Source organism: Eleginops maclovinus, chromosome 1 (assembly GCF_036324505.1).
Source record: "Eleginops maclovinus isolate JMC-PN-2008 ecotype Puerto Natales chromosome 1, JC_Emac_rtc_rv5, whole genome shotgun sequence".
Lineage (NCBI taxonomy): Eukaryota > Metazoa > Chordata > Actinopteri > Perciformes > Eleginopidae > Eleginops > Eleginops maclovinus.
Window position 1 is genome coordinate 7,610,981 of NC_086349.1, and position 16,793 is coordinate 7,627,773.

At 43.3% G+C, this 16,793-nt stretch overlaps 1 protein-coding gene across 2 annotated transcripts in view; it reads right to left on the reverse strand.

Moving 5' to 3' along the window:
• Positions 1-16,793, reverse strand: part of agrn (agrin) — a 239,651-nt gene that overhangs the window by 5,067 nt on the left and 217,791 nt on the right. For both annotated transcript variants that reach the window (XM_063885698.1, XM_063885707.1), the window contains 8 exons: positions 15,338-15,428; positions 15,015-15,179; positions 14,412-14,523; positions 10,132-10,248; positions 8,206-8,389; positions 7,397-7,484; positions 2,568-2,792; positions 1,214-1,317 (listed from right to left, as the gene is read on the reverse strand). In XM_063885698.1, coding sequence (XP_063741768.1) covers positions 1,214-1,317; positions 2,568-2,792; positions 7,397-7,484; positions 8,206-8,389; positions 10,132-10,248; positions 14,412-14,523; positions 15,015-15,179; positions 15,338-15,428 — 1,086 coding nt within the window. The remainder of the gene's footprint in view (positions 1-1,213; positions 1,318-2,567; positions 2,793-7,396; positions 7,485-8,205; positions 8,390-10,131; positions 10,249-14,411; positions 14,524-15,014; positions 15,180-15,337; positions 15,429-16,793) is intronic.

The window sequence follows — 16,793 nt, forward strand, 5'->3', positions numbered from 1 at the left end:
GTAGTCATTAGTGTCTTTCTCAATACATCAGCATGAAACGTCTTTATTGAGAGTTTCGTGAGATCTGTTTCTGGGAGAGTTTCTGGCCCCAGGTTCTGATGTTCTACCTGCTCTCCCTCTCTACACTTTCAGAAACTTCCTGCATCCTCCTCCTTTCTCCCCTTCCCCACATTCCCTATCTGTCCCGTTTTCTCTCTTTTTAATCTGTCTGGCTGAGAGTTCATATCCCAGGCTAGCTCTTTACGTCCCCGGTCCCTGCCCCCTTTAATCGGATTGCGCGCCTCAGAATCGGGGATCGGCAGGGCTAATTTCATGCAAGTTACAGATGAATTAATGATGAACAGTCTGAAGGGGATTTAAAAAGGAGAAGTGCTCTCGACGGGGGGGGGGGGGGGGGGGGTGTGAGGATTATGTATTCCTGCTGCAGGGCTCTCAGCACCTGTTCCAGTGCACTGCCTCCCTGTGAGTGTTTGTGTACCTGTGTACACCTCTACATGCAGCATCTCTTCAAAGCCACTCTGCACTCTAAAAGAAAAAACCTGACTTTATTTCAATGTTATTTCCTCGGGATGCTCTATCCCGCTGTGCCATGTGTGTTCTTTCAGAAAAGCCATTTTGTCCGAGCTAAGCTCAGACCAAATATGAGAAGCAGATAACAAGGCAGCTTGGTCATTTTCAATTCAGGAGAGCGGACAACTCTTCACTCAGATAGCCTTTCATTTCTCAACTCAATACCTGAATGGGCTCGGACACATTTCTTTTTGCCCAAACAGCAATGTTTTTTCCCTGTCTGAGTCTTTGCTTATCCTTTGCAATGCCAATGAGTTCATTGCTCATCTTTGGCAGCACGTCAGAAGAAAGAGTAGTACAGAATTACAAGTATTCCCTTGATTTCTTTCTACGTGTGGGTACCAATGATGGTACATTTGGTTCCTCTACTCTGACATGTTTAAATGCTTTAATGTTTGAAAAGTGGGATGTGAGGGACAGAAACTCTGTCTGGACGGAACTTTTCAGATTTTAGCCTTTCAAGACCATTTAGATACACAAAAACCTATGAAGGAATCCCCTTAAAAACCATGAAAGGGCCCTTTTAAGAGAAAATGTAAATGCAGGAATTTAACTTGTGATGGAGTATTTTGACAAAAATCTATTGGTACTTTTATACAACTAAAGGATCTGAATACTTATTCCACCAGTGGTGGGTACCTACCGAGCCACAGTGCTCCGTCCGTGTCCAGCTGCGTTGCTGCCAGAGGCGACGACCCTGTTACCGCTGCCTCATTGCCAACCTGCAGAGAGCCGTCTCTGAGTGCTCTGAGGAGGGGAAAGAAGAAGAGAGGTTTGAAAAGTGATGCATGCATGGCATGGTGAATAGCTGTAAATTGGAGTTTCATTTAATCTCAAGCATCGAGACTCCATTGCTTTGCTGCCAGCGCACTAAGCACCCCCATAACTGCCTTTGCCAAGCAGCGTTCTAAATGTGCCTGTCTACAAAGCTAACAGATGTCGCGAGAGCGCCATTCATTTTAGGCGGCCCTGGCGCTACGCATTAGCACACACTTAAGAATTGTGACGACGGGGCTAAATTGAAGCCATTAAAGTGGGTTTCCAGCAGCGAGAGGGTGTCGTTAACGGCAAGCCGCAAACACAGATATCTATGTAACCACATGCTGCGGTTTACACCATCATCAACATCCAAATTATGTCATCTCATGTGGTCTCCCTGCAAAAGCCTGGGATGTTTGGATGCAGTGTGTTTTTTCGGAGGATCGATTGGTCTCGCTTTACATGATGAAGCTGATCTAATTATCCCCCCCGATTCTTTCACTCGCAGCCCCGTTTGAAAGCAAATGTTGGGCAGAGATAAAGCAGAGATCCTGTGGAAGGTGTTAAGTGGGTTGTTCTCAAAGTTCAGGCAGTTAATTTGTTCCTAATGAAGGAATCCATTAATGTGACATTGCTGTGTGGCAAAAATAAGTCAGAGCTTTATTTTTTTTATACATCTGAATTCAGATTCATGTGCTAAACTAAAACCTTTCTTAGTGTGACTAATGTATGAGTGATTTATTTGGGTATACACTCTAGACTCATGTAAGGGTTTATATAAAACTGAAGTATGAGAATGGGAATAAACACTATTACTGTCAACCTGCATGATAAGATTCTATTCGATTCTATTCCTGCATAACTTAAGAATTCAAATAGGATCAACATATGTTATAAGGATGCTGTAGGTACACATTACATACAGTTTTTATATATTTAATTTATTCCATTTCTGGATACATTACCGCTAACGTGCCAATATGTGTTGAGATGTTGCAGCGTTTTCTTCCTGTTTGAATATTATTAACGTGGCTAAGCAATTCCATGCTCGATGCGTCGTGCTCATGCATGACCGGGCATGAAAATAACCTTAATGTGAAACTAATCAGAGGTATCTCAGCGCAGGGGGATCACTGTCTAGCATTGAATTCATGCTTCAGATCACACAGGGTTCGCGTAGAAAAAAACACAATATGGATTAAGTGTAATCCCGGTGTGACTTCTGATCCGCGGCTCACCTGCTGGCCTTGATGCGTATCCAGCGGTTGGTGTCGATGCGCACCGAGGAGCGCAGCACCACAGGCTTGGAGCCCAGGTCGTATGTCATCTGGATGTGTCCGTCAACGATGGCCAGGGCGATGTAGTCGGAGCGCTCCACGCCCTTACCGCTCCACAGCACCAGGCCCTGGGTCGCCTCCGTCCGGATGCTTAGTTCGAATTTGTTCACCAGCAGAGCTTTCTCACTGCGAGGACAGGAAACACATCAGTTAGCTATTTGGACAGTTTTATTAAGAAGAGAGCTAACCTTTGGCATACATAGCTTGTGTCATGCTTGTGTAATTCCTTGACATGGTTTTTTACAGTGTTTTCAAAGCTGAGCTAAGGAGTACCTGGAAGCTGTTTTGCTATTTGCTTCCCTACATCCTACTGAGCCTGTACTGCATTGCTGCTCAATGCTTCCTGTGTGTGTGTGTGTGTGTGTGTGTGTGTGTGCGTCTTGAGGCAGCTTTTTGATCTCATGTCCCTCGACTGTTACGAGCTGCGGGGGTGATTTGGATGCAGAGACATGGCGACTTCCACCTTACCACTGTACGTCACTGCCACTGGTGGGTGAGGGGAACCCAACACACTGATGTGCTCCTACTGTACCCTCACACACATGCTTCTGCATACAAACAATCTAAGAGAGTCCTGCAGAGATAAATAGTCGACATCCAGGGTCACACCTTCAATCTGTGTGTCTGTGTGCGATTGTGTGTGTGTGTCATCAATCAGCATGTGTGCAAAGGTCTGCACATCTGCCAAATGGATCTACTTCCACCTTCCTCAAAGGGTATCCGAAACACAGAGACACAGACAAGGTGAGGACACATACAACAAAGAACTAATGACACGTGACTTTGGTTAAAAAACAAAAACAAGAGCTGGAGACAAAGATCAGACAAGACAGACGACAAGACAAAGGAGCAAGCATAGCAAACAGAGAAGCTCATGGGAGTACAAACAGGACAGGAAATGGGAAGAGAAACTGGCAACTTCTCCTTACACAGTAGGATGATTCCCTGGTTTTCTTTTCATTATAGAGTGAGAATAAAAAGAGCGTTGGTTAAAGAGTTATGGGATGGTATGTAACTTTGAGTTTATTAACTGTTGGCCTCGTGTTAGGCCACTCTGACCCCTGAGGCTAACAGTAATAGTGGTTCACCTCAGCATAAGTGGAAAATGAATCAAGAAACTGCTTGGAAAACATGCTTCTGTTGGAAGCTTTGACCCCCTTGATTAACTAAAACCGCTGAGGTAAACACAAACAAAAAAGTATGATTCAAGAGTTTTTTTTCTCCAAAGAGAGAAAAAAAACACAGCTCAGTGCACCCTCTCCTGGCAAACCCTCAAAGAGTGAACAGGGCCCTATAAATCTCCATCGGAGCGGCATGTCAGTGATAAGGTCAAGGTTATTAAAAGTGCTGAATATATCATGAATAAAACAACGCTGGCGCACATCGTATACACCACTGACTTCACAGATTGCTGGTGTTCTTCTCTTTGTAAATAGGATTTTTATCTATCCCTTATATGTATTGAAATTTCAAAGGCTTTTTCAGAGTGACGTCCTTTATTCCATCTCTAGGTGGCAGTAGTGGTTAGAATAATAAAATGCCATGGGGAGGACAGCTGCTGCAGAGAGGCTGGTGCTCCTTATCAGAGCTCTGAACTTCAGAATTAATTGAGGCTCTTTGTGATTCCTATTGGTAACTCTATCTCGATAATGGGAACAATGCTGTCTCTGGGGAGGAGGGTTTAGCCCTGTGAGAGGTCGAGGAGGGCTTGTCTGGAGAGGAACGGAGGGAATGAGGAGGCGAGAGGCGAGAGGAGGAAGTCTAAAAAAGCGTTTTGAGAGACTCACCTCTGGTCAGATGGGTTCTCCAGAGACTCGGGACTTAAGGGAGCAGGGGGAGAAAGGCATGCAGTGTAAGCGCAAAAAGGCCAGAAGGAAAGAAGGAAGGAGGGAAAGGGAGGATGTTGTGAGCCCACTGGGTGACTCACAGACGTCTAGTTTAGACCTGGAGCTGCGAAAAAGCATAACTTATCCGCTCTACTACAGTGTCGACTGAGTGTGATCATGGGAAGTGTGTAGCTTAGCCTGGATCACAACATAACCATAAAAGAAGGTTCTTAAAGGAACTCGTCTGATCAAGAAGGATGAATAATGCACCAAAATGCCCACAAGATAAGTATTACAGCATTTCAAAAGGGGACATATGAATATTTTCAGTTTCATACATATTAAGAACATGTTTACTTGCTTTAAATGTAAAAATAACACATTATTTTCAATATATGGCCTGTCTGAATATACCTCTGTTTACTTTCTGTCTGAAACGCTCAGTTTTGGGCACCTGTCTCTTTAAGACCACTTCTAAAAAGGCAAGTTAGTTTTGGTTCCCTGGCCTTTGGTGGAGAAATATTTGTCTCATTACATTATTTGTGGGGTGGTAGGACCCCATATACCTTAAATGTATATGCACACTGAATGATATTTCCCCTTTAATCGAGAGCATCAAGATTTAGTACACTCATTGTCCACACAGGTACGAAGGCCACCTTAAGTCAGCCTCCAATTATTGACTGACTCCTTTGAATTCATGGCACATCAAGCCACAGTGCAGCCACAATTACCTTCTGTCTGGAGATGGAAGCCATGAATGAGAAAAATTGGGCAATTGTCAAAAAAATGTGGTCAAGCACCATATCAGCTGCGAGTCATGGTAAAATATGATTTGTCTTGCAAATAATAAGCTTGAGCAAATCGACCCAAGCCTTTAGATATAGGCAGAGAGGTGAAGGAGGAGCTTTCAAAGGGTGCTGTAAATAGTAACGGCAGAATTAACCCGAGGTGAGTGCTTGACATTTTGGCCTCATCCAGCTCTTAATGGGCCCTCGAGAAATGTTTTCATTTCCCTTTACAAAATCAAATCATGCTGAATTGATCGGCACGCCTTCAGAGTGCTCGCGCCAGGGCTCCGGTTTGCTTAGGTTCACCCTCATTGTGGCCCTTAGTAAATGTGACATCCATTAAACTTTTGACAGTCTGGCTCCAAGGACCACTGTCCCTTCCTGCTAAGTGAGATTGATGCCCATGGCTACAGAGTGCAGAGAGATCTCAATTGGAGGTCTGATCTACAAAAGGAAGACAAATCTGTGATTAACATGTCACTGCCTCGCTCTACCCCCCGACTCGGTAATTATTCACAATTGCAATTAGAGATCTGGCAAAAAAACGAAAAATGACAGAAGCCCTGGCGTGGATTGGAACGCTGGGATGAATCCTGTCAGCTTAATTTGAGCTAAACTATGACTTGTCGCTTTGTGGGATTTTTTAAAGAGTAGGTTACTTACCGAGCTAATGAGCTGCAAGAAAAACCCTTAAGAGCCAAGTCATGACCGAAGATCTTCCCTAGCAGAAACTCAGAAACTAGGTTAAGGGGTGTTAAGTGTATCCTCTTCCTGTAGTTTTCAAGTGGTCTCGTTCATTTACCACGTAACAGATTCAGCATGAAGGCAATTCATTTTGTTTATGAACGAGTTACAACCATGCACACTGTATTGCTCATTCTTTGTACAGCAATTCATTTTCTCTGAGGGGCTGAGCACAATGCTAATCATGCACACATTCATGCTTCCTTTTGCATTGGGATAAATGAGGCTGCAAAATGTATTTCAAGTAGTGAAATCTGTCAAATTAAATCATGGATATGGAGCTGGAACGTAAAATCTGACTTAAAGATGATTTCTGAGTGGGAAATTATGACTGGTAACTGAACGTACTTTAATCTATTCCTTTGGGTTAACTATAAAAAATGGATTCTTTTTTTGGGGTTGCTGTTAGTTAGGCTTGATTTGAAGCTGGGCAAATACCCAGTCGTAAAGTCTACTTACTCTGGGATCTCATTGGTCAGTTGGCTTGAGTGAAAAGGAAAGACAGTGAAGGACATTTAAATGAGACAACAAGTGTGGGGACAAGGACAAGTGAGGTCAGACTGAAGGACAAGACGAAGGTCAAACAACTGGAACGCTACGATCGCGGACAGAGCAAAGATACACACAACGACACACACATACACATAAAGACAGAGTTCTGTGAGTGGGTGTGTGTCTGCATGGGGACTCTGAAGATCTGTGGCACTGTTTTCACAGCTGAGTGTGTGTGTGAAGAGCTGCGAGACGTAGATATAGAGCCGTATGCTTGATGTCGTCTCAGGTTTGTCACATGAACATTTTTGTTTACGCCAACCTGGAGGCAAGCTCTTGCCAGCCTTGTAGATGGATGGAAGAGTGAAAATGTCTCATCAGCTGCCTAAAGGGACAGGATTTATGTTTTTTTTAAACACCTGCTCATAAAACTATTTTACACCAAAGAAGTCTGTTTTTTTTACATGGTGCTAATAATTTCAGGTGATTTGTGCCACATTAGAAACAAAATAAAAACTGTAATCATGTGTGCTTGTTGTCTGTGAGACAGTGGGAGACCACAGAGAGCACTGGGTGCGCTCAGGGCAGCGCTTTGATTGTTAAACGTCTCGCTAATTACTTAAATCCTGTCAAAAGCTGAGCAAGGCTGCCATGGATGGGGGGGGGGGGGGGGGGGGGGGGGGAAGGGGTGAGCTATTAGCCAACCGCTAGTTCCCCCTGAAGCCTTTTTATCGCTGATGATATCATCAACGCTGCCGTCACAGCTTACAGAGGGGGAGATGAATAGACTGGGGGGTTATTTGGCTAACAGCCGTTACAATGGAGATGTTGGATGAAGCCGCAGAGATGAGGATGTTCCCCTTGCCCTCTCCCTTACCTCTTCGTGACAGCGTTGTGGTACTCGATGAACGTCCGCCCGTCAAATGCAATGGCCTCGGTCTCTCCTGCAGACTTCTCATAGATGGCTGCAAAGCAGGGGGGGAGGAGAGAGAGAGAATGAGATCACACCAATCAATAACAGCGAGGGTTCAGTTATCAGAGCCAAAGGCGATGGAGTGGGAGGAAATGGGAAAAGGAGAGGGGGGGGGGGGTCGTCGGAGGATTTTTAGCTTTAATTAACGTGAAAGGGACAACGGGCCACGCGCACAAGGTTAATGGCGAAGGCAGTGAGTGAGTGTGTGAGACAGATCGAGCCGGAGTAGATGTATGTCTGGCAGGCTGACATGAATATGATGAAACTGATGTGCAACTCTTGAAATGAATATTCAATTAGCATGTTTCATCATTTTCATTGGTTTGAAATCAATACATAATGACCCTTACATAAAAGAGACATCACAAGTTTAATACGGACCTTATAGCCTCGACAGAGAACAATGAAAACCAAGGTCTTATGAGCAGAAAAGACATGAGAACTTGGAGGCAGGCTAAGACAAAGGTGTTTTAAAGAAGTATTGCTGATTTCAGTCCCACTCATACTACACTTCACAATCAGCCAAAATGCTGCCTTACAGAGTGAAACCAAATCGTGTTGGAGGAGGAAATGGAACAATTTGTACTGTTGCATCCCTGCAATTTCACACTGCCATGATAAGGTGCTATTTATTGGCTTGAACATAGACTAAAAATATATTTAGAGTAACATGGCCGTAAGGATGGATGATAATGATTGGCAGAGATACTCACTGTTCTGACAACGGCCCCCTGAGAACCCACTGAGGCACACACACTCATAGGCGTCCAGCATGGGGTTGCAGCGCCCGCCGTTTTGGCAGGGCTCCTGGGAACATGCGTGCTCCTGGAACATGTCGACGCTGCTGGAGCGCAGGGCGTTCTCCTCTCTTAGGATGGGGGTGCCCATCAGAATGATCTGGGAGCATAAACACAGGGTTAAGGGGGCACTGCGATGCGTCTACTTTAGGTAACACACAATTGGTCAGTTTTACTAGTCCTGTAAATAGACATGTTGTAAACCTTTTAAAGGTTTGACCCGTACAAAGTGCTAAAAGCCGTAAAAATATCACAACATCTTTGATTTTCCTCTCTCTTGGGAGTCCAACTTCAAGTAAGTAATACTAGCACTTTGAATAGCCTTAGAAGGTTTGTCCAAAATCTGCACTGATTGGTTTACTGGCTGGCTCTGTTATCATTGGTTAACTTAGCTTGTCATGTCATGTCATGTCATTATGTTACGGTAAGTAAACACACCTTTATAACATACTACTGGAAATGGAAACCCCCCCAAAAACATAGTTAAGCTTCGTTAATAAAAAGGATTTCTTATTGGTGCACACAAATTTATTTTTCTATGTATCCACTTCAAAGAAGTAAAAAAAATGGGGAAAAATGTTAAATGTTGATAACTTTATCAAAATATTGCTTGTTAATATAGACATGATCTGATACATGAAATACTTTATATTATATCAAATAAATAATACCATATACTCTGGTAAGGCTTTGGCACCAGTTGCAGGTCAAAAGCTATAAGCTGTTTTAAAGTACAGACCTTTTCTATTCCTACATTTCGGATTTACCTGCCTGCAAGCATATATAAATAACTCTCTTTAATCTGAAATCAAATACAGAACTGTGCTTATGCAATCCTCTTGAAATAATTGTGTTTGACCTTTCTTTGGAGGGTTACCTTTATGATTCTTGTCTTTCCTTTGAATCTCATACCTCTGTTTAATTGCTTCGGAAAGTGTTCTAAATTAAATCGTACTCTCAATAGCAAAATAATTAAAGATTATTTGTTGTTGCGTTGAAAAAACCCCCATCAAGTAATGGTGGATTTAGTTTTCTATTGAGTTATCATTAAAGGGATGGTTTGAAGTGGGGTTTCTGCCATTTTCTGTAGGAAATATACTGACTATGGATAAGTATCTCATGCAATCCCACGTTGTAAATTCCCTTGAACCTTAACATCAGAACAAATCCAAAGAACAAAGTACTTCAAACAGTGGGGCTGTACATTCTTTTTTAACATTTTCTTACTCAAAACATAAACAGTTACCTCTCAGGTAATACTGAGGAATTAGGAGTTGCTACAACACATGCCCGTTAAACAGCACATCAGACTGAAAATACATAAAGCCTTCCTCATAATTAACAATTCCCTACAGACCGAGTTAGACAAACACCACATTTAGCGTTTGATTTGCTCGAAACTGTCACGGGAAAGTTTGCAGAAGAGAACTAATGACAAGTTTGCACAAACAGTAGCATCCTGCCTTTGTTATACTGGGTTATTTTTGGCACTCAGAGATGAGCTTTTTCCTGGAAAGTGGAGAGGAAAGAAAAAAGAACTGGAAGGCTGTCAACGTAAGATCTGAGAGTAGTGAAAGGGAGGGACTTCAAAATGAACATTCTATTATTAGTGCATGCTAATCCAAATAAGCAGAGCCACTGCCCGTTACATTTTGAGCTTACAGTATAATGGAAAATATTCCAATAAGGGGGTCTGTAGTATGACAGCTGGACAGCTAATAACTGCTACTAAGGGCAAAAGGGACCAAAGTCATTAAAATAACACACATACATCAGTAGGATCTGCAAGCAGTGCTAATGACATGATAATCGTGCAAGAAATAGAGGAGTGTAAACATTTACCTTTTGGATTGTTCCCTTGAAGCCCTCCGTGAGTGCAGCGACTCTCGCTAGCCGGCTGTAATCGGGGGCCCCGCCGACAAAAAGAGACTCTTTCAGGTTAAGATCTACGTGCAGGTTCTGATGAGACGGGACACAAAGAGGTATGGTGAGCTAAAGCTTGGTAGGATTGAAAAATAACCATTGCATTTTGAGTTAAAAAACTAAAACGCCCAATTGAATCTTTTCCCCAACTTCCCCCCAGGGTTTTTTATTCAGGACATAATGGTTTATGGTTTTGCTTTTCCTGAGCGGAGTTATGTTTGTGTCCAGGGAGCATGAAATAAGTTGTATTCTTTTAGTCGGAATATAAAAAAGCGAGATTAATAAACCACATTTGCGGACGTGTCACTCGCATGGATTGTAGCATTAAAAAAGGATCTAGGAAGGCTATCCATATTGAAGCCGCCAGTTGCTTTAACTGTGCTTCTTTGCCTTCTTTCCACGTCGATACACTTGATACATTAACACATAATTGATTTCTATGCCTCTCAGAGTGAGTGGTCAATTATCCTCTATCTGTGAGATATAAAAAAGGGACTACAAAGACAAATCAGGAGCAGGCTGGAGGGGAGATATGGATGCTGCTTTACAGACATCTCTAATGAATGGCTGATCATAAGCGCCGACCTTTCAAACAGTTGAGCGTGGGGACACATTAATTGCGATTCATTTGCGCCGAAGACGCCTATGAAATTCAATTCTTTCCACCGAACCTTTGGGACAATTGCTTTGCATTAGCAAGGTGCCGCTTCTGTCTTTCGCACGGAAATAGGTGGCCCACTTCAGGAGGAAAGAATTAATGATCTTTATTTTATGCAGAGCAGTAATTGCCAGAGGGATAAAGTGGAGTTAATTGCTGGAAAAATGATGGAAGGGGCCAAATAAACATGGTTTTGTGAAGGCGAGCTGGCATTGGGAGGGCTATTCTTTAGGATGGGATTCAGAGTGAAGGAGGCGGCGGTGCTTGGCTGGAGCCCGGGGCTGTGTCACTGCACCTTGAGCCGCTTCCAACACAGAGACCGGGGGCGTCAGCCAAAGCTGTTCTTCACCGAACAAAGCGTTCCAATGTACCTCTCAACCCCACACACACAGTCATACACCAATGATGGCCAAGATGCCATTAAAGGCAACTCTCCCATCGGGAGCCAATTGGGGGTTCAGAGTCTTGCTCAAAAACACTTCCACATGCGGATAGGAGGAGCTGGGAATTGAACCGCCAACTTTGGTGTCCACAGACTGAGACTTCATGCGATGAGATGGTGCATTCTGTTTATTGTGTGGACGCACAGCTGCTTTCTATGTAGTGGATTCGCTCGTTGAGAGGTGTTGTTGTGAGTGAACAAGCGGCTTTGTGATTATTATGGAGGATTGTTCCAGAAGAAGTGAGAGCAGATGACAAAAGAACAGCTCGGCTTGGCTTGCCACCTCCCAGTCTCCTACGGGCTATTTCCTCCCCTTCGCTCGCCTTCCCTTGTCTTCACTCGCACTTTCCCGACAGCCACGCAGCGCTGGCGTGATATTGCCGCCCACGCCGCACTAATGAAGACGTCTCTTTGTTGCTAAAAACAACGGCCGTCACAAAGATGACTGTCTTCTTCTTTCCTTCTTCCCTCCCACCTTCTCACCCCCATTCCACCCCCACAGCAGATGGGCTGAGGTGAAAGCCAAACTGCGTTCTTTGAGAGCATCTCTACTCCAGTGCTGTGTGTGTGTGTGTGTGTGTGGACTCATGAAATGGCAAAGTTTTTCTACAGAGCTGGCAGTTTTAAAAGCTGTCCGCGGCTCTGCAGAAGTACCTTTTTTAATTTTGTATTTCTCTGTGCTTTTCGTTGCATGGAGAGATTGGGGTGAGAGAACAAAGTGAAGGATTCAAATGAAACATGGGCGAAGGTGTGACCGGGACTTGTCTCATTACCTTTCGTGATTTCTTATTTCCAGACAGCACATCATAGAGAAAGAAAGAAAAATAGGGAGGAAGAGAGTTATTAGGGGAAGACTAGTAAGTGTCTGTGCACAGAGAAGCATTCAGAGCTAGAGCAGGCAAGTGCAAAAGCCCACAAAACACACACACATAATCCCATTTATACACACGCATGCACATCTGGAAGAAAAATCCACAGAGCTGCAGTGTAGCATTAAAAAAGAATGTAAAAATGTGAAGAAACTTTCATTTTCACATGCATTTTGGCACTTTAAAAGCTATGTAAGCTTGATTTTAAACACAAGAGCGGTGGTGGAATGTTACTATGTACTTTTACTTTGCAATGTTATACTATAACACCCTAAAATACACACATAAACAGATACGACCTAAAGACATGCATATACGAAGAGGTGGCAAAGCGAAGGAACTGCCAGTTTACTGAACCCAGAAGCAGTTGGGGGTTTTGTGCATTGCTCAAGTACACCTCTGGAGCCACCAGGTTATACTCCCTATTTTTGGTCCAGTTGGGACTTGAAACAGCAACCGTTCACTTCCCAAGCCAAGTCCCTTCAGACTGAGCTACTGTCACCTATTGTAAAGCCCCTCGTGTTTAGAAAAAACATGGCTCTTTTTATTTGATTTCTTATCTTGTTCTGTGATGAACTGAAAGGTGATGTGTTCTTTTAGGTGTTGAGAAAATCCTACTTCTTAAGCTCAATAAACTCTTTAGAAACCCCTCTTGGACCCGCTGAAAACAGGAGTGTTGTTCTGAGAAACTCATGAGAAGTTGAAGTTCTCACAACGAAAAAACCTAAAAATATGACCTTAAATGATATGATGCACTGCAGTAGATTAAATTAGCTGACTGTGTTTGAACGAGTTAATGTTAGCATAACCTTAGGCATCTACAGCAGTAAAATGCAACATAATGCAGCTGTATTATTAATCCACAAACTACACACATCTTACATAATGCTAAATATATAAACATGTTCTTATTTAGTTTTTGTAATGGAGTATTTTTCCAGTATGGTATTAGCATTTTACTTAAATGCTCCTTAAATACCTCTTCCACCACTGCTGTAGAGAGTGAACACAAACAAGACAAGAAGGCCATGCAGGAAGCAGATGGTGCCATTAAGAAAAGATGAAAAAAAAGGAAAAAGAAAACGTTGTGGATGGGAGAGTGTGAGTGGTGCCACTTCTCCACCCAACCTCATTTACAGACTGCTGCCATTCAGCGAGAGGTGCAGCTGATGTTTATATCTCCTATGCGTACCTATGTGCCTTTCAAAGTATGTACTTCATCATGCTGGCAGCTGAGCCGTCTTTGATACGGAGAACACTCCCAGCATGCAGTGTGAGTCCATACATGTGTGTGACCTCCTTTGATATGATATGGCTTCTTTACACAAGCATTATAACCCCCTCCCTAGTTCTTAAAACAGAGAATTAGCTAGGATGGGCTTTCTGCATTGAGCTCCATAACTAGTCTCTGCTCATCCCCCACCTTCCGCGCCACCATCTTTGCCTTGCTCTCCTCCTTTAATAAGATTTTCTGCCTCTGTAGCTGGAGTAAAACACAATTACCATAGGGACGATAGGAGGCAGTTAGGGGAAGGACAGAGATGGAGAGGGGGGGCGGGGGCTGCATCTTTGAGGAAGATGAGTTGACAGAGTGCATGTTCATAATCACAAATTACACTCTTTAATATAATTGGATGACTTACAGGCTAATCAAACTATTAGATCGCCTTCATTTAGAAGCTTGTACCTGCTTTATTGGTCTAGACGCGGGGCTGAGGAGTTTCATTACGCTCTCCTCCCTGCTGCTGCTGCATCGCCTTTATCTGCCTCCATCTCCCCAGGCACCCCCTCAGAGGCTGAATTTATAAAATTGACTGTATACCAAAAGCTGCTGTTTGTGTTCTGTATGCTACACCCCACTTTTATCTCCCAGCAAGCTGAAAGGCAGATAGATTATTTTTCTCTTTTTGACGGGAATTACAGGACTTTCAAAATGAAGACAGCCTGTCAAACTGGCCCTCAACATCTAGAGCTCTCCCTCTTACCTTGACGGGTGTCGGGGGGGGGGGGAGCAGCATACTTTCAGCGAAACAAGTCGGCACAAACGCATAGTGTGGAAAATCTTAACAAAGGAGGCAAGCAATGCTGATTCAACTGAGCCCCAGGGTAGTGGCGATAACGTGATGAGAGCACGCAGACATTAACAGTCTAGTAGTTCAGGCACAAGCAAGGCATAGCGTAGAGCAGGCCCGTCACCGTTAGCAGGAGCGTGTTAGCTTCTCTTTCTTACCGGTGCCTCTCCTCGGACCGGGTCCTTCTTGTTCACCATGATCTCTCCTTTGCGGTTGGAGCGCTCCAGGTTGATGGTGTTCCACACATTCAGCTGGATTGGTTCCTTGCTCCTGAATTAAACAAATACACGAACAAACACTCGGGTTAGTAACTTTTTAGGAAACACAGGCCAGGTGTCATTTTACGTCATTCTAGCATACTATAATATCCTTTTCACGTCTTGTCCTTATATAATATAATGAGTAAAAAATCACCTTACACACTTCATGTTTATATATAATATCCTGCTTTATATTCGGTTTACTGTACATTTTTATTCCAACATGTATATTTTCTTCTTTTTTAATGCTATCTCTTTTTTCTAGTCTTTTAACTGCTCTAATAGACAATGCCTTGTCTTTTTATGCTGCTGCAATGCAAACATTTAGCAAATTGGGATCAATAAAGTACTTCTTATCTTATCTTAATAATTTTCTAAGTCTGACCTATTTTTTTCTGCTGCATTTATGACTTAGAACTAAATACCTTTTTTACGTATTCTTAAATCCTAATCACAAATAAAAATTTGACATTAACACAATTAATCTTAGATGACGCTAACCTGATGGTGGCAGATCCCTTCCCCAGGTCGTAGCGGAACTCCAGGATGCCCTCATTGAGGGACAGAGAGATGAAGTCCCCTTTTCCGTCCGATTTCTGGCCGTTGTAGAAGATCAAACCGTTGGAACTGTTGGCCTTGAGAATCACCGTCATGCTGACCTTTTGACTGCAGAAACAAAGCCGAGACTTAAACAAAAGATGCTTGTTTGCCTGTTTTTGGTGCACTAGTACTCTGTCTGTATGGAAATCAGGTAGAGATACTATGAATTCCACATGCTTAGACATACAGATTGTCATTGTCGCTTCAGTTAAGCCGGGACTCACCGCAGATCGTGCCCATACAGGTGAAGTCCCTTCAGCTCCACGTAAGAGTCTCCGTTGAATAGCGGCATGTAAGCCCCTCTCTTCTCAGCCACTGGAAAAACAAAGACACCATATTCATCCTCAGGTCCCGTTTTTGTTGCTGACATAATTGAAATTCAGGAAGAGTCACTACATCTTTCAGGGACCTGTCAGCATTATGGAAAGAGATGGATTTGTGTTTTCACTGCCTTCAGGATTAAGACTTTTTCTTGACGGAAATTCAAACAAAAAAAAACCTTATGTCAGACTGATTACACGGCCCACCACAGTGTCACAAATAACCTTTGGAGACGTGGAGTTTTACACCAAAGCCGGGCCCATGATATAATACAGCAATTGTGTTTTGGCAGGCCCTTTTTTTTCCAAATTCCTGTGTTTGAGACGGCTCTACATCTGGCTGTCTGAAGTGATTAGGACAGGCACCGTGCCATCCTTCTAACAAGTGGCTTGACATTAAAAATCGTTCAAGTGTCACCTGGGGGTATGTGTTTATGGTGCAAAAACTACCATCATTCAGAGGCCTGTGCAAAGCTAGACGCTGTAACACACATATATGTAGCCGGCAAAAAGCTTTTGTTCGTAATTGGGTGGGATTATCCGAGACGAGTCAGGATGGGGAAGGCAGAAGAAGATGAGAAAGCTAATTAGCTATTGTGCTCAAGACTGCTAATGATGATGGCACGCACCATGCAGAAGTGGGAAAAACAGTCTAGGATTTGTGCGCTAAACTGAACTCTATTAAAGTAAAAGAGCTGCTCAGGATGTAGTTACTTAAAGAGATTGGAAGGAGGGATTTTTCTCCTTCTCACCCTGTGTGTCAAAATGAAAGCACAGCGATCGATAAGTCACCAGAGGTCCAGGCATTGGAATGAGTGGATTGACCAGGAAAACCCATATGGAGTGCGGGGAGTGAAGCTTGACGTCTTCTAAAAGTTTGTAAAAAACACCAAGTGCCTGGAAAGTGATGGTCAGGGAGCCGTTGCCTCCAGTCCTCATGTTGATGTAAACTCTGAGGTAATTTTGTTTGAATATGAGTAATGCTGCTGAATTAGTACTTGCTATAAAACCCATCCAAACAATATAAAATAAGGATGTGCAATAACAGAGCAGCTAGAATGCACATTTTGCCGGTTAAGAGCGTGTAGCTGCAATCAAAGCTCATGATGCTTCCCCCCAATCAATCGGCTCTTCAACAGATTAGCTTGCAGTGTGAATCAGACACACACACACATTATCTGGTCCCTGGCCTTATGTAGCTGAATGCTAAACATTGTTGAATTTCTAACTCCCCCCCTACAGTTTGTCAAGGACCAGTCCAAGTGATCCTGCTTTCATCACTAAATTGCAATGATTGGCACTATCTCAGGGTAAAAGCACGAAGCAAAGTGCGCCATTTAATACTACTGGAACACCCTTG